Raw genomic sequence first — 21,791 nt, 5'->3', positions numbered from 1 at the left:
TCCTGCAGCCTCATTAAAAAGCAATGCAGCATTTAATAAATATTAGAACATGTCAGCAGCACTATCTAAATGTGAGGAAGAGATCAATTTCCTTTGTAATTGGGTACACAGACATAGACACTGTCTTTGGAACTCTTAATTCCGTGTCGGAGTTTACAACAGCCATGGTGGTTTCTATTTAGAAATAAAGGCAAGGAAGGGGATGGGGAGCTGGTGTCAGCCACCTGCTGAATCAAGAAGAAACAGACCTTGAATATTCAAAGAGCAGCCTTAATGAAAGGAATCCACACACCAGCAAGCATCTGCCCAAGGCTTCCTGTTTCTCTTTTCCAGTGACCTCCTTTGGAGGCTGCAGGTTTTCTTTTTCACCCTCTTCTCTGTGTCTTCGGACTTTCCCTTGGAGCTGCTCTCTCATGGGAACAAGGAAGCAGGGTGTGTGGGCAGCAAGACCGAAGAACAGTCCAGGGAGAAACCAGCCTGGATGCCGGGACAGAGTGCTGGCAGGGTCAGGACGCGGGCTGATGCACTGGGGACTTGATGGGCTCACTTTTTGCCCTTGCTCTCTCTATTTGACTCTTGTCTATACCTCTTTCTTTTCATGTGTCTGTCCGTCTGGGTTATTCCTCATGACTTTCTCTCTTCCCCCCCCAACTCCTTTCCTTTCCCCCTCTTCCCCTTCCCTCTCCTCTCTCCTTTTTGTCCTTCTCTTCTTCCTTCCTTTACCTCTCCCTCCCTCTCTCATGCTGGGGTTCTGAGTATGCCTAGCCTGTGCTTAATAATTAAGACTATAATTAAAGTGTAACTGCAAGCATAATTAAAATTCACTTTAATGGATCCTGGAATTGTGAAGCCATTAGGCATTTTGATATGGCCCTGCAGGAAAAGCTGGAAAGAGAAAAGGGTCCGTTTTCCTGAGGGCTGTCGCAGCCCCTGTCTTCTGGCCCCGCCCCCTAATTGTTAACCTTGAGCAAGGCCTCCAGGCAGGTGTGAGGGAGGGGGGAGGGCGGGGCGGCAAGAAGAGCTGCGGGGGCCAAAGGAGCGGCAGCAGCTTGGAGTCCTCCAGGGCACTGCAGACAGCCCCCTGCTGCTTGGCCCTTCTTAGAGAAGGAAGCCACTAGAGAAGCCCCACAGGAGAACCCGAGAAAACTCCGGAACAGTCGTTGTTTATTTTCAGGTTGTTTGGGGCTGCTATTTCAATGCTATTAAAAAAGGGGTTATTTGGGGGATGTCAGGCCAGCAAAGTGATCAGAAGAGCACCCTCCCACACCTCACCGCCTCAGGCACACTTGCTGTGTATGAGTCCACCATTGTCTTTCAGTCCATCAAGTGCGCACTATGTAATAGCAACTGTGCTAAGCGCGGAGAGATCCTGGTGGGCCAGCCAGACACAGTGTCGGCCCTCGGAAGCTTACGTTTGGTGGGGAGAGAGAAACGTCAGTGAGCAATCCCAATAGTGCTATGATTCTGGAAGTACAAGGTACTCTAGAAGCTCTTTCACAAGCCACTGCTCTAGTTTGGGGGTTGGGGGAGTAATGACAAGGAAGGCACCCCCAAAGAAATGCCATGTGAACAGGCATCTCTTGAATGTTTGGGTGTCAGCTGAGCAGAGAAAAGGCAGGAGTTGTGGGTGGAGGACTCAAGGCCAACGGCCCAGCATTTCTGCAGTACAGGGATTTCTAAATTAGTCATGTTTCCCCCTTGAGAATATCTGGTGCTAAGTTGTGTCCTGAAGAAGGTGTTAATTAAGGAACTTCCTTGGTTGCAAGGAAGAGTGACTGGTTCAAGTAGTCTCAAAAACCTAAAACGGTCAAGAGCTGATTTCATCCATACCCATGGAAAGGATTGCAAGTAAAACTGCATAAACAGTGGTCAGAATGGACAGGAGCCAGGACGCAGCTGGCCCCCAGGGAGAGGAAGCTGGGGCGTGGAAGCTGTCCTCCGGAGCATTCACCCAGCAGCCTGTGCACCTGACAACACTCCTCTCGGCATGTTTGTGCTGCCTTCCTCTCACCTCCTTACTTAGAGCTGTCTATGTCCTCTTTGTGCTGCCCCATTCTATTTCATATATACTACCCATTCAGATTCTCAGCAGAGCAAACCTAATTGGACAAGCTAATGAACATCGGCTGTATTTGGACCACCCTCGGATCAGGTACAGTCATGCATGGGACTGTCTCCATATCTGTCTCCAGACAAAGATCACCATGTGGTCCCTCCTCTAGCAGGGGACAGTGGCTAGTGTAGGTATAGCCAGATGGGGAGGTTGGAAAAAGCAGACACCCTAGTACCTGATCCTTGCTCTTAAATAATTTATAGCATGATTGAAGTTTAGATGATCTAATGCGTGGGAAAGTGCTACAGATTTTAAATGTCAAATGGGAGTCACCAGGAAATCAAAACAGAGTGGGATGAACAAAGGATTTTGAGACTGAATCCTGCCAATCACTAAGCCTCAGTGCTCTTGGCCAAAAAAGTAAATAAGTGAATAAAAAGAACTCATTTATAAATATCTGACTCACAAGGCCTTTTAGAAACACCAAACTCACAAGTTCAAAATCTCAAATAAAGTATTGTGGGAAGACTGAAAAACAGAGATTTTTTTTTTATTATTGTCAGTGTGATTATGATGATGATGTCATGTATTTATAAAAATTGTAAGAAGGGGTCATCCAAGGTTCAGCATGGATGTTTCAAGCATTAGGTCCAGAAATCATTCAAACACTGAGAGATCAAGTTCAATGTCTATTCCACTATTTCCTAGCTATTACTAGCCATGCTAGCTGGGTTTTGACCTTTAACTTAATTGTGCCTCAGTCCTCCCTTCTGTAAAAGGAAAATAGTGATAGTAGCTATCTCAGGGTTGCCATTGAGGAGCAAATGAACTAATATACTTAGGCCCCTGGAACAGTGCATGACACCTGCTAAGTGAGAGCTGCTATTATTGCTTTTGTTAATGTTATCACTCTACTGGCACTACTAATTCTTGTAACAGTCCAGTTACACAGAGAGAGAGCTTGACAGGCATGGGTAAGACCTGTGTCCACAGAAGGACTCTCACCAAAGAAAGGTAGAGTCAGAGATGAGGAATGTTCAGGCAGCTGAATCTGCTTCTTGATGTATGGGGTTCTTGGGGGCTCTCTGTTGAGATTGGAGATGCTCTTAAGAGAAAGGAAAGAGGGAGAAGAGCCTTCTTTATCCTAACTTAGATTTCTTCCCTGGAAGAGAACTCTAGTCCACGTCTCTGTTGAAGGAAATAGAAATTTACATATTTAACTTTCATTGACCTTCTCATCCGAAGACCAGTTCCGTTCTGTGTCATTCAGGACTTTGCTTCACATTGCGTCATGATTCCATGAAAGCCCTACGTACAGATTAATGTCAGAATTCCTTAGCCTTGTATTTAACACCTGCCACAGTCTAATCCTCTGTCCTACTTTTCAACCTCTGAGACCTTGTCTGAAACCTTACCAAATGATTCAGAATGAACACTGAGGTTGTATTAATGAAATAATAAATCTTAATATCTGCATTAGTTAAGTAACCAACATGTAACAAATTGCCCTGAAATTTAACAGTTTAATACCAGGAACATTGTTGATCTCACAGTTTCTGTGGTAGCGAATCTGGGTGTGGCTTAGCTGGGTCATTTGGCTCAAGGTCTCAAAGCTGCAAAGTGTCAGCCAGGGCTAGGGTCATGTCAAGACTCGACTAGGGAAGGGGTCGCTTCCAAACACACTCACATTGTTGTTGTCAGGATGCAGTTCCTCGTGGGTTGTCAGACTAAAGGCCTCAGTTAGTCCTTGGCTTTTGGCAGGAGGCAACCCTGAGTTCCTTGCCTTGCCGACTTCTCTGTAGGGCAGTCCACAGTATGGCAGTTTGCTTCATCAGAGTGAACAGAGAGTCAGAGGGAGCAAGAAAGAAGTCTTGGGCTTTTGTAACTTAGTCCTAGGGTGACATTACATCACTTTTGCTCTATTCTTATTCATTAGAAGCAAGTTGCTGGCTCCACCTACAGCCAAAGGGATTACACAGGGGCATGAACACCCAGAAGTAGGGAGAGAGCCATTTTTGGAAGCTGCCTACCACACTTACAAAGTAACATGCAGTTAAAGTAATGCTAGCTCCTAAAACAACAGATAAACACTGAAATGTGAATCTTAACGTACTAGAAGGTTCTTCCTCATTCATATAAAGTCTAAGAGGGTGGGTGAGTGGGGTGCTCTGCTCTACAGAATTATGCTAGTATCCATGCTGAAGGAGTCATTGCCATCATCAAAAGGTGACTTACAGGGTTGTCTTGGCTGGCAATGTTCCAGAAGGCAGACAGGGAGAACTGGGTGACTACAGAGGCTCACACTGGCGACTTTTGTGGGGGTGTGTTTCATGTCCACTCACACACCCTTGGCCAGAACTCAGTCATGTGATAGCACATAGAAGCAAGAGGCCCTGGGAAATGTAGTTCCTGGTTGGGCAGCCACCTCCTGGCAGCAGCTGTCCCCTGTAGAAGAGAAGCGTGAATCTTTGGTGGACAGCCGGCCGAGTCTGCCACAGATGTGCAGACATTTATGAAATCACATGTATTATTTCATTTGCTTCTCATCACAGCCTATGCTGTCAGCATTATTATTCCCATTTTAAAGAGAAGGAGAGGTGGGGCAGGGGGCAGAGGGAGAGGGAGAGAGAGAATCTTAAGTTGGCTTCATGCCCAGCACAAAGCCTGATGCAGGGCTGGATCTCACCACCCTGAGATCATGACCTGAGCCGAAATCAAGAGTTGGGACGCTGAACTGACTGAGCCACCCAGGCTCTCCATTATTCTCATTTTATAGACAGGGAGACAAATTGGCACATCTTTAGAACATTTAGGCTTGTATAATTAGAACAGAGTTCAAGTTCCCTTCTCTGTCACTTATAATCTGTGACTATGGAAAAGTGATTTAAGCTCTCCATGACTCTGTTGTCTCATCTGTGAAATAGGGACAGTAAGATCTAGGCATCGTCGTCACAGAGATTTCGTCTGCTGCTTTTGAGTCACTTAGCATTATATCTGGCATATGGAAGTGCTTAATGAGTAATGAGTATTGGTTATGGGGCAGATGATCATAGTGTTATGTCTGGAGATAAAGAAGTTGAGGCTCGAAGGAGTTACATGATTTACCTAAAACAACTAATACACAGCAGAGCCAGGATGAGAAGCTGGGGGTTTTAGGTAACAACTTCCCGACCTTTTGAGTTGTTGCTTTCCACAGAGGCCATTCGGCGCATTGCTGTGGAAAACAGCAGTGAGTAAGCCTTGAACTAAAAACCCAGGGCCAAGTGTCCCCTTCCCCACCGCTGTGGTGGCCCCAGGGTCCCACGAGAATCAACACTACATCACCTTGTTAGCACAACTGTTCCTCTTTAACTCCGCCTTTGCCTGTTTGTATCAAACATGCTGACCAAAGGCCTCCTTTTTATTTGTATGCGTTTAAGTCCTCCAAGGCCTATATGTCAAGGTCTTTGTTTATAAATAGGCTCTGTCTTACTAACTAGATAGAAGCGCAGGAAATGATGTAAGATGAGGTATTTCATTAGACTCTTAAATTTTATCACATTTCTCCTACAGGCTTGTTTGCTCTGAAAGAACAGAAAAGCAGTTTGCATGCTAAACAGTCAGTTGCAGAAGCACACCTTTGGGTGGGGTAGCTTAGCCTGCAGATGCTACAGACCTGGCAGGAATGGGACACCGAGACACCCCCCAGAGGCTGCAGTGCTCTTTTCGGGTCCTCTGCCCTTCCTGTCATACACAGTGGGGAGGAAGCAAGAACAGGTGTGTGGAATACTGTCAGTGTTCCCAAAGCAGTGGATTGGTGGCCATCGGTGGGCAGGTTCTTAGAACTTTAGATGAGATACCAACTCAGACCCTTCGTTTCAAGAGGTCTTTAAGACCAATGACTTCTGCCATGGGCCAGAACCACTTGACTATGGATTATCAGCAGAAATTTCAGCTTTTATCAGTAAAAAAAAAAAAAAAAATGTCCATTAGTCTCATGCAGTTTCTAGCTTTCATCTTGTTTTCTAGCCAAACCACCACTTGGTAGAGATCTTGCCACATCATCTTCCCTGTCAATGACATTGATTAAAACCTATAATTAATTTCCTGGTGAAAAGCTAGAGATTGGTTAGTCCTTTTGTCTTCGTTTTCAATATTCTATACCAACACGTCACACCCATTTGCCATTCTCTGGCTCATGTTTCACACATGGCTTTTTCTTTAGAGTCCATATTCAGATTATTCAAGCAAGGGATGAATCCGCTTCAGAGGATTTTCCTCTTTCAAACTAGTTGGCCAAGTAGTTTTCTTTGTTCGCGGTCTTATAAGAACATCATTATTTGCATTTTTTTAAATGCCAGAAAAAATAGAGGTAGCATCTTTATAATGCCAGATATTTGAGGTGAAAAGAGCAAAAACAAAACAAAACAAAAGGTAAATTTGTCATCTGGATATATCTAAATAGCCAAATCTGGATCTTAAAAAGCTGAAACTGAATTGTAAATAAATTGTGTTCGTGAGACCTGGGCATTGCACGATGTCTGGTCCTAGGAAACTTCCCGGGGCACCACCTCCAGGCTCATTTCAGTGACTGTCCGTCCCCTCCCCCCTCCACCCCCCACCTTCTAGGAACCAATGTCCACGAGGCCCAGAACATTCTCAGTAACAGCGGACTCCCCATTACTTCGGCCGTCGACCTGGAGGACGCAGCCAAGAAGTCTGTGGCCAGCGTGGCTAAGAAGTGATAGCCTTGTCCTGATCCCTTGGAGGAAGAAGTCCATTTTGCCATAAAAAGTAATGTTTCTCTCATCACTGTGAAGGAAATGATTATCCCATTGGGAAAAAAGAGAGAAGGGATGAGCCAGGGGATGAATCACTGTACCTAAGATCTTAAATCTGCATTTTCTTGAATAAGACAGCTAGACAGCCTAAATAATCTGATTTCACTTAGAATCTTTATTAATGTCCTGTTCTCACACTTTTCCGTCATGGTAAGCCTGCTCAGTAGGCATTGTTTTGCCAACTTTGGAGGAGCAGTCTATTTGACCAAACAGTGTGTATATATACACAGAATTTGAGATCAGACCCTGGTTCATTTACAATTTTACAACTTCTAATTAAAAAAAAAAAAATTACATGCTGTAAAAAACTCAAGATTCCATTTGACAGAGTGTCAAAAAGGTCCAGCTAAGACATTCAGAACTGTTGCACACTGCAACAGCTTCTACAAGTTTCTAATTCCAACAGGCTTAGGAAATCCCTGGATGTTCCAAAACATGCTGTCGTACAGTGGAAGATCCACATTAATATCCCACACTTGTATTCTACCGTTTGCCTTAATATTGAATATACTGTTTACCTCACACTAAAAATAAAGCCAGAAACCTTATTTTGATTTTGGCATAGAAGGTTCTGTTTCAATGTCAAAATTGAAGAATGCTGATTCTTATGGAAATCTCCATAATTAAGTCATTTCAAGACAAGACAGTGCTGAAGATCAAATAATGTTGTTTCGGTATTTTTTCTCCCAATCCTTTTCCCTCCAGAATCTACCTTCTGGGGAGAACGTAATTGGGAGAATGTGGCTTTTTCTCATAATGTCCATTTTTGTGGTGGGAAGGAATTTGAATTAGGTCTTTGTTTAAATTTTGGTAAATTTTTATCTGTACACAAATTTAAATAAAATTATGTTTTATAAGCTCTAAGGTCTGTGTATTTCTCATTTTAGTTGATTTCATTCCTCAAACAATTTTTCTTTTACAACTTAGGCATGACTCCAAAATTAGAGAATTTGGGTTGTTCTGGGATTATTTCAGTTCCATTCAACTTTATCAACAACCATTTCTGTTAGGAGATTATGCAATGAAAGAATAAAAATTTTATATAAAACAGAAGCCCAGGTAAGTGTCACAGGTGTCTAACAGGTTAAAATATGACTTCCGTCTGCACAATGCTAAAGGATATATATACATGTAAACTTGTCCTATTTAGTGAGACTCAGTTGCCAGCATTAAAGGTTTTTCTCTTAGTGTACAAATGTTTAGCAGACCAAATTTTTCTGTTTGTTTTCTTTTATCAGTTTACACTGTTCTTATAAATTTCATATATAGACAACAGTTTAAAATTCATATTTTTCTAGCTCTGTATTTTCTATGGAGAGAAAAACCATTTGATAGATCAGCCTTACATCCTTTTTTAATCGATGAATGAAGATAAATGAAGAATATTAACAATGTCTTTTTAGATGAGCTTTGGTTCTTGATTGCTTGATAACCAGTTAGTATGGTAAAGGAAATAACATATATATTGTCAATTAGACAAAATTCAGTATATTTGTATTTTTTTTTTTTGCCCTTTGTAAAAACCTGTGTTCACGTAACTGTATATACTGCTGTTTCTAATGAATCCTGTTTGGAGGAGGAGATAAAGGAATTAAGTCATTTGTGTGATTATTTTCTAAAAGGGTTAATAACAAGCAAATAGTTCTTTATTTTCAAATAAGTGGTTATTTGGTGGGTTTTTTTCTCTCTTGGAAGGTCTAAGTGTCTGAGTTTATATTGCTCACATGGTATCTTGGTGCTGAGCACAGCATAGTTTGTGTAAGTATTTGTAGAATGAATCACTGGTATGTGTATGTTGACCCAGCTATTGTGACTGGTGATATAGGGTAGAATCGGGACAGTTGGTGATGTTGGTGGATCTGAAGTCCTCCATATGTTACCTCCACCACAAATCCCTACGTTTCTGACCTTCCAACATCCTCTTCAAGTCTGTCTCCTATACTGTATATAAGAGTGAACAATAATTTCCTTTAAATCAGAGCAGTATTTTTTAAACTTGGCCCTGTTCTAAGCAAGAGTATCCATGAAAGGAGGTGATGTCTAAACACAGTACTCAGTATGCAAGATGCTTACAGAGTAGTATACACTTTTTACTTCACCTGCTTTGCACACGAGATTTTCATGGATTTGCTAGTCTACGCATCATTCTCCTGGAACAAGCAACAGGTTTAGAGGAGGCGAAAGTCCTGACCCTCCCACTTATCAGCATTCACTTCTGTTGAGTTGATTATCCTATGGTATTTGTCCAGACTCTTGTAATGACAAAAACCTAACTCAAGTTTAAGAAAAATGGGGGAGAACTGTTTTGCTCTTGTGATTATAAAAGACAGAGGTTCTGCTTACAGTTAAGGCTGGATCCAGAGACTCAAAACCTCAGAACTTGGACTCTGCATCTCAGAACAGCTTGTGTCGTGTTGGCTTCATTCTCATCCCATTTCCACAAGCTGGCAAAATGGCTGCTGTTCATGCCAGGTATATATTCTTAAGTTGAGCATCCCTGAAAGAGAAAGAGAAAGGGAGTGGGTGAGAAAGAGAGAATGAAAGGAAGGGAGAGAGGAGGGGAGGGAGGGAGGGGGAAAGAGAGAAAGAAAAGGAAGGAAGGAAGGGAAAAAGGAAGGAAGGGGAGGGAAGGGAAGGAAGGAAAGAAAGAAAAAAAGAAAAAGAAAGAAAAAGAAGGAAAGAAAGAAAAGGAAGGAAAGAAAGAAAGGAAGAAAAGGAAGGAAGAAAGAAAGAAAAAGGAAGGAAGAGGGAGGGAGGAAAGAAGGAAGGAAATATAGAAAGAAAAAAGGAAGGAAGGAAAGAGAAAGAAAAGGAAGGAAAGAAAGGAAGAAGAAGGAAGGAAGGAAGAGAAAGAAAAAGGAAGGAAGGAAGAGGGAGGAAGGAAGGAAGGAAATATAGAAAAAAGGAAAGGAAGGAAAGAAAAAAAGAAAAAGGAAAGAAAGAAAAGAAAAAAAAAGAAAGAAAAGAAAGAAAAAGACTGAAGGAAGAGGAAGGAAGGGAGGAGGGAAGCTACTCTCCTCCAGGAATTATAATAAACATCTCAGAATTAGGATGACCAACTATTTTTGCCAGGAAACAATCCCTAAACCAGTCCTTCTGGCCAGGAGTTTATAGGGCTGCGATGAGTCTGTGTTAAATACTCACCTTGTTGGCCTGAGCCTGAGACCACCCTGACCCAAACTCCCAGAGCTGAGAGTAAGGGAAGGAGGGGTAGGTAGTTCCATAAGGAAAACTGGAGATCTACTAAGAACAGTGTATGCAGGGAAGGGAAAATAAGAGATGACAACCACACTCATCAACCATGAAGCAATGAGGCTAAACAAATTATTCCATGAGGATGCTTCCAGCTCTAGAATTTCATGGTTCTATTAATTTCTTACCAGTTCTTTGAAGTACATTTTTACCCAGGCACACAAGTTACTAGGTTTTTTTGTATAGGTGTTACTTGAGTCATCTAAATATTTGACCTTAATTGGTTAGTCTTGAACAGTAATGTCCATCTAAGAAATAACGACATTATGGCACTTAGCTCAATTTTGGTTTTGTATTTAAGTTTTAATTCAATTCATAAATTAGTAAAATAGCCAGGAAACTTTAAAGGATCTGACTAGATCTGTGAATCATTTTTAATTAGCTCTTTCCTGATTTATATGCTGTATACATCCCTCTCAACTTGCTGTCTGAGGGAGGAAAATCATCCTAAAGAATTATATTGTTTTGGGCGCCTGGGTGGCTTAGTTGGTTAAGCGACTGCCTTCGGCTCAGGTCATGATCCTGGAGTCCCGGGATCGAGTCCCACATCGGGCTCCCTGCTCAGCAGGGAGTCTGCTTCTCCCTCTGACCCTCCTCCCTCTCATGCTCTCTGTCTCTCATTCTCTCTCTCGCAAATAAATAAAATCTTAAAAAAAAAAAAAAGAATTGTTTTTTTATTCAAGGTCTTAATAAAATTGAGAAGAAAAATTATGTTTTGACATTTCTAATTAAACATTTAAAAGCCTGTGATCATTTGCAGGATGCAATCTATGTTCAAAAAATTAAAATAAATGAAAAACATATAGTAGTGGTTTAAAAAAAAAAACAACAGTGTGGGGAAGAGCAAGGAAGAATATGTTCTTACACATCCTTCTAGATCTGGAATTGGCAAATTAAGACATGAGGAGTTGTTTTAGTAAATAAAGTTGTATTGGCACACAGCCATGCCTATTTATGCTCATGTTGTCAATGGCTGTTTTCATGCTGCAACAGCAGAAGTTAGCTAGTTGTGATAGAGACTTCATGACCCTAAAATATTTCTTACTTGGTTTTTTTATAGAAAAAAAATAGGTAAATTCTATTCATCTAGATAAAATAAAAAATACAGTATTACTCCAAAAGTGACAGCAGCAGATTATTGTTTCCAAACCAGGAAAAGGCAGACTTAGACATTAAAGTGAAACCAATGAGTAAGTAGGAAATGGGATCTCTGATCTTTCCATTTTAAACCTTGAGAGAACTTAGTAGTCTACAAAAGGCCGTTTGCCAGTGAAAACTTATTCCGTTATGTTAATTTGTGTCTTTTCGTTGCCACCAAAATTGCCTGCAGGTAGCTTGGTGTGCTATTGAACATATGCTACTCCTAACTACTTACAGGTGTGTTGGAATAATATCAAATCATGGCTATGAATATTGAACTCCCAAAGAGCTGAAACTATTGAGTCATCCTCAAAGTTGTCCTTGCTAGAGACTGTTGTGCATAATTTAATCTTGGGGTCTTGGATGATAAGAAAGCAAGAAAAGAGTGATTTCAGTGCACCTGATGCCCACAACTGCTGCAGAGGCATTAATTCCATTTTATCGTGGAGGAAATAGTAACATAATGAGATAAAAGTTGTTCTGCTAAAGTTTTATACTTAGTGGCAAAAATTTAGCCTTCTGGACTTCTTGTAATCCTGTCATTTCCATGGCATCAGTGCCCAATAGAACTTTCTTCATTGATGGCAGTGATAAGTATTGGTGCTGTCCAGTATGTAGCTGTAGCCACATGTGACTTTTGAGCCCTGAATTTTGAAGCCTATTTAATTTCAGTTAATTCATGCCCATGTTTTGCCAGTAGCAACCATATTGGACAGCAGGGCTTTACAGTCTAAATCTAATGGGTTTTAGAATGCATCTCTTTCACATCAGAGGACCTCACATTGATTCAGTGCTTACTGTCTGCCAAGAACTTTACATATGTTGCCTTCATTAATCCCCTTAGCAACTCTGTGCATCTGTCATTCTTACTTTACAGATGAGAACATTGTATCTCAGGGAAGGTAAGAACATGACCAAGAACACACAACTGGTATGTGGCTGGTCAAGACTGAAATTCTGATCTTCTGAATCCAAAGCCACTGCTCTTGGTTTTAAACCTGTCAGGACCCCAGTTCATCATAGTTGTGCTGCATATAGTCATAGATAATTTGAAAGAATGTTTGAGACAAAGACATTTAGCAAGCTGGGTTCTTGAATCAGTTTCCTTTTTAGTGTACCCCATACCTTGAAAAACAAAATTTAAAAGCTCAAAGATCTTATGCAATTGGACAAGTTGTATGGACTACAATGGGAATGGCACCTTCCTGGTTTTGCATGGTGCATAAGGCAAGAGCCGTTTTCCAGAGACCTAATTCTGAGTGCCTTTTCATTAGTTCATTGCCTTCCCCAATATACAAAACCATGATCACCCAATAAGACAAAAGACAGGACAGGTGAAGGCTGGAGACCGTATTAGCACTGTGATAGGAAGAAATTTAGTTAGGGACATCACCCTTCCTCTGGAGAACATTAGGTCCAGAAATCTTGTCTCATATTTTGACATTTGAAACAGGCCAGTTGCAATTCTTAGGCACCTTATGCCAAACTTAACAAATCCAAAATTCATTAGATTTTATATGCCAACTATAACATACTTTTTTTCTTATTCCTCCCTTATGTATGCAGAGGCAGTTAAAAAATGGGAGCTTGTTTATCTCTTTTCCTAGCTAGGGGAGAAAGAAATGAAGTCAAGTCACTAATGTAACAATCCAGAGATCTGTTCTGAGGTCAGACAGAGCCTAGGACAAACTGGACGTTTTGAAGATTCTTATTTGGAGTTTGTTTTCAATTTTCTTTTAATGTTGAATATTTGTGTGCTCTAAATCCTTATGATTATTTGCCCTGAACAAAGAACAAAGCAGGGGGATCAGTTTTTAAAAGACCCTGTATTAAAAGCATTTATTACAAACACTGACTAAACTGTACTTTGTTAAAATTTTTAAAAAAAATGCAGAAAATTTTTCCAGAAAGTGGAAATAATCCAGATGTCTACAACTGATAAGTGGATAAATAAAATAGGGTATATCATGCAAGGGAATATTATTCATCCATTAAAAGGAATGAAGCACAGAAATGGTATGGTATGGGTGAACCTTGAAACTATTCCTAAATGAAAGAATCCTGTCACCAAGGCTACATATCATATGATTTCATTTATAGGAAATGTCTAGAATAAATAAATCTATAGAGACAGCATGTAGATTGTAGTTTCCAGGACCGGAGGGGAGAGGAGACTGAGTAGTGACTGCTAAGGAGTATAGGGTTCTCATTTGGGTTGAAATTATTAGATGGTGGTGATGGTTGCAAAACCCTTCGAATATACTAAAAACCCCTGAACTATATGCTTTTAAAGGGTGAATTTTATAGTGTCTGAACTATGTCTCAAATCATTTTAAGTAGATGATGGATGGGTAGATAGATGGGTAGATGGAAGACCTTGCATTAGGATTTCATGTGTTAATAAAAACATAGGTTCAGTTTTATTTCCAGCTCTTGGTATATATTATCTCATGGATACAGTCAGGTGACCCTACCAGTTGGTGCTCCTTTTTGTGTGTGTGTTCATGGAAAGAATAGTAGTAACCTTGCTTTCTGGATTTCAGTGAAAAAAATCTATTACTTTTTGAAAAATTTCTGAACCTCTGTCTATAAACAATAAAGTCATTGTTTCCCACCTAAAATGCTATGTCTTGGAACATTTAAGTTTATTGTTCTTTTTTAAATAACCCTTAGTTTTATATATTTGCTTTAAAGATTGCCTTTGAAAGATGCCTTTCATAGGGACTTTATACAAATGAACTAAGATCCCTCTCACTTTCTGTTGTTTAGAATGTTACAGTTTGTGTGAACACATTTATATTTGTAAGCTCTCAGAATATTACATGTGGATTTCAAAAATATTTTTAAAATATATGAATGCATTGAAATGCATTAAACCATATTTTTCCATAATTTTATTTTTAATTTTTACAAAAACCCAGTTGTGTTAACAATAAGAATTCTAATAAGCAAGATTGGCAAGAATATAGGGAAATAGATATTCCTCTTTAGTTTGGCAATTGCTATGTAATCAGTAAAACCTTTCGGGAGGACAATTTTGGGGTACAGATTAACAGGCTTAAAAATGTTCATCGTTGTAACTCTGCTGGATGGCGTCAGGTCAAACAGGAAGAGTGAACACCTGGGCTGATCTGTCTGACTGAAGCAAAAGCTAGAAGCTCTGTGCTGAAAGCAGGAATGATCCTACACCAGAGGGTATCTCTCCTCACCAGCACTGTGAATGGTGACAGCATTTACTCCTAACTAGCTCAAGGTCACCCTGTCCTGGGATGCTTAACAAAGTCATGGAGGAGACAGCATGCCATAGTTCTTCTAACCAAGACTGCAGATAGGCCCAGTTTCCATGCCCGCCCCCCAGCATTCCCACTGCTGGACAGAGGCTCAGGAAAGGAATTGGAATATCACTTCCCAGCCCTCAGAGTGGTAAACAACTGTTCTCTGATAAGGTGGGCAGAGAATCAAAGAGAATTTGCACATACAACTTCAGAACAAAAAGTAGAAAGATGAAGTGAGTTGTGTTAATCATGAGCAAGAAAAAAAGACATGCCTTTGCCACATAGTAAAGGAGACAGAGAGGGAGACAGAGAAAGAGAGAGGAGCACCACACATACAAATAATCTTTTTTGGAAAAGCATATATTCAAGAAATAGAAAAAAAATTCCCTGGAAAACCTTCATGGTATAGAAGAACTTGAGAAGAATATTAATTCAGTTAATAAACAAAAACATGCTCAGACTGACTTAGAAACAGAGGAAGAAAAGACAGCTGAGAAAACCAATTGAGGACCAGAACAATATTCAGGAACTAATAAATAACTCACAAGGGTCAATGTATTTTAAATATCTTGCAATGCACAGGAGACCCTTACCCTGCAGTGAAAAATTTTCCAGCCCCAAATGTCAATAGTGTCAAGGCTGAGAAACCTGATTTAATTGCATTCATTAACTTACATAGTAAGTGTGGGTTTTGGTGTAATTAAAATGAAAATACCAAAAAGAAAAAAAAAATGAAGCTACCAAATTGAAAAACAAACTGAAACACTAACATAGAATGAAAGATTTTATGATTTACAATGAATGCAAGGGGGGAAATGGAGAAATAAAAGCTATTAGGAGAAACTAGTCGGGATAATCCAACATAAGGTTAATCCGTGTCTTTGACATAGGGAAACCCACAACTGAAAATGAGTTATGTTAAGGATACAATAGGAGAAAATCTTATTGAAAAGATTGTGGAGGGCGCCTGGGTGGCTCAGTTGGTTAAGCGACTGCCTTCGGCTCAGGTCATGATCCTGGAGTCCTGGGATCGAGTCCCATATCGGGCTCCCTGCTCAGCAGGGAGTCTGCTTCTCCCTCTGACCCTCCTCCCTCTCATGCTCTCTGTCTCTCATTCTCTCTCTCGCAAATAAATAAAATCTTTAAAAAAAAATTTAAAAAGTTTTAAAAAAAAAAGAAAAGAAAAGATTGTGGAATTGTGCCTAAATACTGAAAAAGAGCACTGTATTCCACCAAGCATCAGTAACAAAAATTGATACTTTACAGACAAAAATTCTCAACTTCAGGATAAAGGAGAATCCTTCCCATTTCCTGACTGCACATGCAAATGAGAAAATATGAAAGGAAAGCATAGTGGACTTTTATTTCTCTCCAGCCTCTTTTAACAATGAAGACGATGAAACACAAAAATCTTTAAAATTCTTAGGGAAAGGAATGTTGCCCAAGAATATCTTAACCAATGAAATGAGCACTTTCATCATATTATTGTCTGTGAGAGAGAAAGACTGGAAATAACTTCAATATCTGAAAATAATAAATTGAACAAATAAACTATATTCTATCTAAGCAATGCAATGCTAGGTATCCATTAAGAATGATGAAGTAGACAGGATTATTTGTGGAAAAGTGTTCATATTATATGCTGCAGAGGAGCAGTAACAAAACAATATATATGATCATTTTCTTAAAATTTATCTATTATCCATCCATGTGTTTATATATGTGTATATAGAAATTCGATCATAAGGATATAAACTAAGTTTGCTAGAAAAATAGGTGTCTTGTTTTCTTTTCATTTAATTTAATGGTTCTCAGCTGGGGGGATGCCAGTCACTTCTAATAGCTCCAAGGATGCAACAAAACAGCCTCACATACGGGACAGCCCTCCACAACAAAAGCGTATTCGGCTCAAAATCAATAATGCTGAGATTGAAAGACACTGATTTAATTGTATTTGTGAATTTACTGTAGTAAATATGGGTTACTGGTATAATAAAAATGAAGTTGCCAAGAGAAAATTACTACATAAAGTGAAATTAAAGAAGAGTTTGCTTAGTAGATGAATATATTCAACTGAAAAGGATATAAATTAATTTATTCTCTTGTTAGGGATCTTGGATTAATTTGCAATGCAAATCTCCTATAAGAGTGCAGACTTAATGTAAGTTATACTGTTATTTTAAATAACTTTCTCTTCGGGGAGAATATATGTTACGTTATGAAGGAAAAGAAAATATGGTCAATAAAGACCTTAAGTAAAATTTGGTTTCTAAAATGGTCTATTTAAATAACATTTAAAAATCTCTTCTTTCATTTTATGTTGTAGTGTCTCAGAATAAATGCTGATTTTAGTCATAGGCCTGGGATTGGAATGATTAGTGATTGCCAACGAGTATATATTTCATAATATGCTCCCCAATTTTGTTCAATATGTAGAAATTATTTTTTGCTACAATATGAGTCATGATATATTAATGGTGTGTTTCATGTTGTTTGATGTCCCTTAAATCTTTGAAGTGGGTGTCTAAAATTCTAATACGAGAAATCATGGCACATCCTGTTCCAGCAATGAATGCCAAACAGTATGTGGGTCTATGCTGAGGCATTTAGTGGAGGTAAAACTTGCTGTTTAGGAAGCAGCATAGTAAAACGACCAACCAGAACCTCAGAAATATGACTGGGTAGGGGAACATGGCAGAGCTTTGCCTCCTGCAGCTATAAAAAAGCATGTTCTAGGCAATCAACAGTTCTTCCCAAACTGCAAAAGAGTGCTGGATGGGACCAGCTGCTGGCTGACGTTATCATCACTGGTGCTCACGTTGTAAATATGGCTGGTGGGTTTCTGGTTCCTCTGCATCTTTTGCCCGAATCTAAAATTCTAGTGCTTGAAAGTGCGCCATGAACACAAAACCTCTTGAGGATCACGGTCCCATCCCAGCATATGCCATGTTAAAATAGAGCTTGAGAAATGTAGCTAATTAAGTTTAATTCAAACAAATGTTTATCTAACATCTGCTCTTCCCTGGCATGATGGCAGCTGTTGGGAGAAGACAGATTTAGTAAAGATGGACCCTCTACTGAAGGAGTGGATAACCCAGATGTCCTTAGAACTACTCCCTGGAACTTGACAGGGTTTGTAGACATGATGGAAAATGAAACACTAGAGAAACCTGGCAAGAATTTCCCATCGATGATAATCATACCACGTGTTCTTGTAATGTTTTTGTCAACGTGAGGGATTTTACGTCTTTAAGGGCAGATTTCATGCATTCAAAAGATTTTGTAAAGATTTAAATTGGTATGAAAATGATTGAGTTACAAATTTTAAAGCCTACTTCCTAAAGTTATAGATCTTCTTATTCTATTTATAAATCCATCCAGTTTAAGAAATCACTTTTTTTCATTTTTTTTAAAGATTTTATTTATTTATTTGACAGAGAGAGAGAGTTCAAGCGGGGGAGCAGCAGAGGGAGAGGGAGAAACAGGCTCTCTGCTGAGCAGGGAGCCCGACACGGGGCTCGATCCCAGGACCCTGGTATCATGACCTGAGCAGAAGGCAGACGCTTAACCCACTGAGCCACCCAGGCACCCCTAACAAATCACTTTTAATGGGCCTTTGATTCATGCTTCAGTCTGTTTTTAAACTTAGTGAGATTCTTTTAAACATTCAGACTGTACAAATTTAATAAGTTCCATTTTATTTTTGAGCATTCCCAATTTTATGACAGGCCATCCCAAGCACTTAAGTAATTCCCATAAATCTAATAAAGTTAAAAGTAGTCATTCTTAAATTATCTTAAATGTGTTGAATTGTTTGCATCCTTAGTTAAGATTCCAATTTAAAATCTTGTCTTTATCAAGCATTCACTCATACCTGTTAGATTGGAAACATGATGTTGACCTGTTAACCTAAACATTTCTTACACATGATAAGTGCACAACATGCCATATTTTACACAAAAGTATTGATCATTTGAGTGCCTTAAACATTTCTCTGCCTAACCCTGAGTCTTCCTGGGCTAGCTGCAGTTGTAAAAGCTAGCTTTGGCCTGGACACAGGAGGGTGAGACACTTCTTACAGCCTGGTGAAGGTGGAATTAATTGTAGGCTCCCTGCTCACATTTGCTGGCTTGGCTAAGGGTGGGTCATAGGTTATTTCTGCGGTGTCTGGCCCAGGTAGAGAAGTGGTGGTCTGAGTGGTTTCTGTCTTGGAAGGCTGCTCTTTTTCTTGTCTTTGTCTGGGGAGAACAGGCTCTTGTTGGGGCTTTTCTTGTCTGTACCCATTGGCATTTCCAGGTTGCAAGCTTTGCCAAGTCTGGAATATGCAGGGCAAAAAAAAAAAACAAAAAACAAAAAACAATGAATCCTGGAACACTACATCAAAAACTAATGATGTAATGTATGGTGATTAACATAACATAATAAAAAAAAAAAAACAGGAAACTCATTACCTTTTTGTTCTCTGTTTCCTGAGATCTCTAGGAATTTCCTTTTCTTCACCTGTAAGAGTCATCTTATGTTTGTTTAATACATAATGTTCAAGATTTATAGTTGTAATTACTGGGAGAAAAGTGCATCTATTCCATTTTCCCACAAATGAAAGACCCCCTTCTTAGATATTTCAACTGAGTTCATTCAGGGGAAGAAAAAATGACATTGTTCTCTATGATTTTTTTGCTAAGTTACTCATTTTTTTAACCATTAAAATAATCACACTTTGTGTTAAAAATTAGAAATTTTAAAAAAAATGTAAAAAAGTTAAAAACTTTCAGGGGTACCTGGGTGGCTCAGTCAGTTAAGCATCTGACTCTTGGTTTTGGCTCAGGTCATGATGTCAGGGTCATGATGAGATGGAGCCCTGTGTTGGGGCTCCGCGTTCAGCAGGGAGTCTGCCTGAAGATTCTCTCCCTCTGTCCCCTCCCCCCACAAGATAAATAAATCAATCTTTAAAAAAATTAAAATATTTCATAACTCTACTGCTAATATTCAAATCTTGGTATGCTTCTTTCCTTCATTTTTCAATGCCTAGAGAGAGAGACAGATTTGTTGTACTGTTAAGGATTTTACTATGCATAGTTTTGTATTATTTTTCTTTTAACATTATATTATGGGCATTTTTGTAGCCACCATTACCTCTCCTTTAATTATCTTCTGAAAGCAGTGACTCACATATAGAAGTGAGACAATAAAAAACCTGTTAGATATCAAGCATGCTCTCTACCTGGACAGTTCTGTTGAGAAATGTATTATTATATAGTGGTTCAGTAATGGGAATACACATTTTCAGGAAGGGGTAAATCTTTATATATGCTCCTACATTTAATTACTCAATAAAATCTTATATTTGAAGGAGTTAGCATTAATGACCGTGGAGACTCTGATGAACCCTGACATTAATTAGACTTCTGTGAATTTCTGGACCCTTTGAGAAAAATGAGCTCTTACTTGGCTCTGTCCAAAGATTTATCCCAGTGGATAATATTTCAGAGTTCTAACTTAGTTTTCCTTCTTGGATGAGCAAGAAATGTGCAATTTGAACTTGTGTCTTTGGTTAGGTTTCACTGGAAACAGAACCCGAAACAAAGATTCTTTTGCAAGTGCTTTGCTGAGGTCAGTTCTCCAGAGAAGCATAAGGGCCTGAGAGGAATGACATGGTGCAAAGAAAGGGACTACACAGTCAAGATGTGATTCCAGGGGAAGTCTAGTTCGGCGTGGTCCCAATGGGAGCTCTAGAGCATAAATTGCACCACAGCGATTGTCTCATCCAGAAGGGAACAGGCTGGTCTGTTCTACACCTGCATTGGTCAGTCATTGGTTACTGGCTTCCCTGGGGCAGAAGGCAGATTTGGGTAATTTCTAAAGTATCTCTGAATGAACCAAATGTTACATAAGGCTGTGCCTCTAGAGAAGGACATAGATGTAAGTTGTTAACTGTCAGCACCCACAGAAGGTGAGGATAGATGCATCTGCTACAACTCTTTCTCTATTCAGTAAAAACTAGTGCAAGTCACTGTATTTGATATTGTCCACTGCATTAGTGCACATTGGAGAACGAAGACACAGTTGTGTCCTCTAAACTTCTGGACTTTGCAATCTAGTGTAGGGGACAGACTTACCAAAATCACAAAAAAATTAGAATGTAGAGCGCTCCAATATAAGGTAACATAAATCTGTCATGAAGAAACTTTACTTACTCCAGAATGGAAGGAAAGTCTTTTGAGCTGAGAACTGATAAATAAATATGCTCAACTAAGCAACTGACTAAGGTAAAGGAGGAGGGAGAGAAGCACAGGAGACAGTTCCAGGTAGAGAGGGAGCAGTGTATGCAGGGATCCCATGCTGGCACATTCTCTTAAACAGATATGTCTAACGTTGCTGAAGTACAGAGAGAAGCGGGGAGTGTTGCTGACTGTACCCAATCAGTTGCCACGAGAATGCTCTATAACAAATCGTCTCAAAATTCAGTGGCTTAAAATAATAGGCATTTATTTTGCTCCTGAGCCGAGTCAGTGATTTACATTGTACTCTTGCTGGTTTGGCTCATTCCTGTGTCTGGAAATGAGCTGGCTGATGGTTGATCTAGGTTGACTTTGGCTCGGACGCCTGGGCACATTGGCTCTGTCCCACGTATCTCATCCTTCAGCATCCTCTCTGGGGCATGTCCTCCTCACAATCACAGAAGAGCAAGAGCAAAACCAAAAACAAGCAAGCACTTTTTAGGCATCTGTTTGCATCACCACTGCTAACATCCCATTAGCCAAAGCAAGTCACATGACTCTGGATCCCGTAAATAAACTCCACTTCCTGGTGGGAGTTGCTTAAAACCCCATGGGCAAAAGACATAGGTAGAGGAAAGCATGAAGAATTGGGTCATTAACAGAACAATCTAGTAACAGGTAAGTGGGCAGCAGCCAGACAATTTTGGACCTTACGGCCTGTATCAGAGTTGCTGGGGCCCACACAACTGCCCTTTTGCAAATCTGGGGCAGAAATCTGACATCTCTGTCTCCTCGGTTCTGCCTTAGGAATTAACCCATGCTGTCAGTTGCATCATTTTCCTTTTCCAACTATAGACCTCAGTTGTATTTATTCCACATAACCCCTATCCTAAGGCATCTGTTCATGCCTTGTTCATGATTCACAGTTCCTTTTTCCCTTCCTGTACCACTTGATTTGGAATTTAATGTACATTTTGCATTCCTGTTGGAAGCCCAAAGTGATTTATACTCCATGCATTAACTAAGCTGTCAG

The 21,791-nt window shown here is 39.8% G+C and overlaps 1 protein-coding gene across 1 annotated transcript in view; it reads left to right on the top strand.

The window, feature by feature from the left end:
- The window catches only part of SUCLG2 (succinate-CoA ligase GDP-forming subunit beta), a 244,413-nt gene extending 236,676 nt beyond the window's left edge, over positions 1–7,737 (top strand). The window contains exon 11 of the mRNA XM_081820393.1: positions 6,662–7,737. Coding sequence (XP_081676519.1) covers positions 6,662–6,777 — 116 coding nt within the window. The 3' untranslated portion in view covers positions 6,778–7,737. The remainder of the gene's footprint in view (positions 1–6,661) is intronic.
- Positions 7,738–21,791: the final 14,054 nt, after the last annotated feature.

This window comes from Leptonychotes weddellii, chromosome 1, assembly GCF_054177405.1.
Source record: "Leptonychotes weddellii isolate Sample4059 chromosome 1, ASM5417740v2, whole genome shotgun sequence".
NCBI classification, from domain to species: Eukaryota; Metazoa; Chordata; class Mammalia; order Carnivora; family Phocidae; genus Leptonychotes; species Leptonychotes weddellii.
This window is presented reverse-complemented; position numbering and strand designations above follow the sequence as displayed.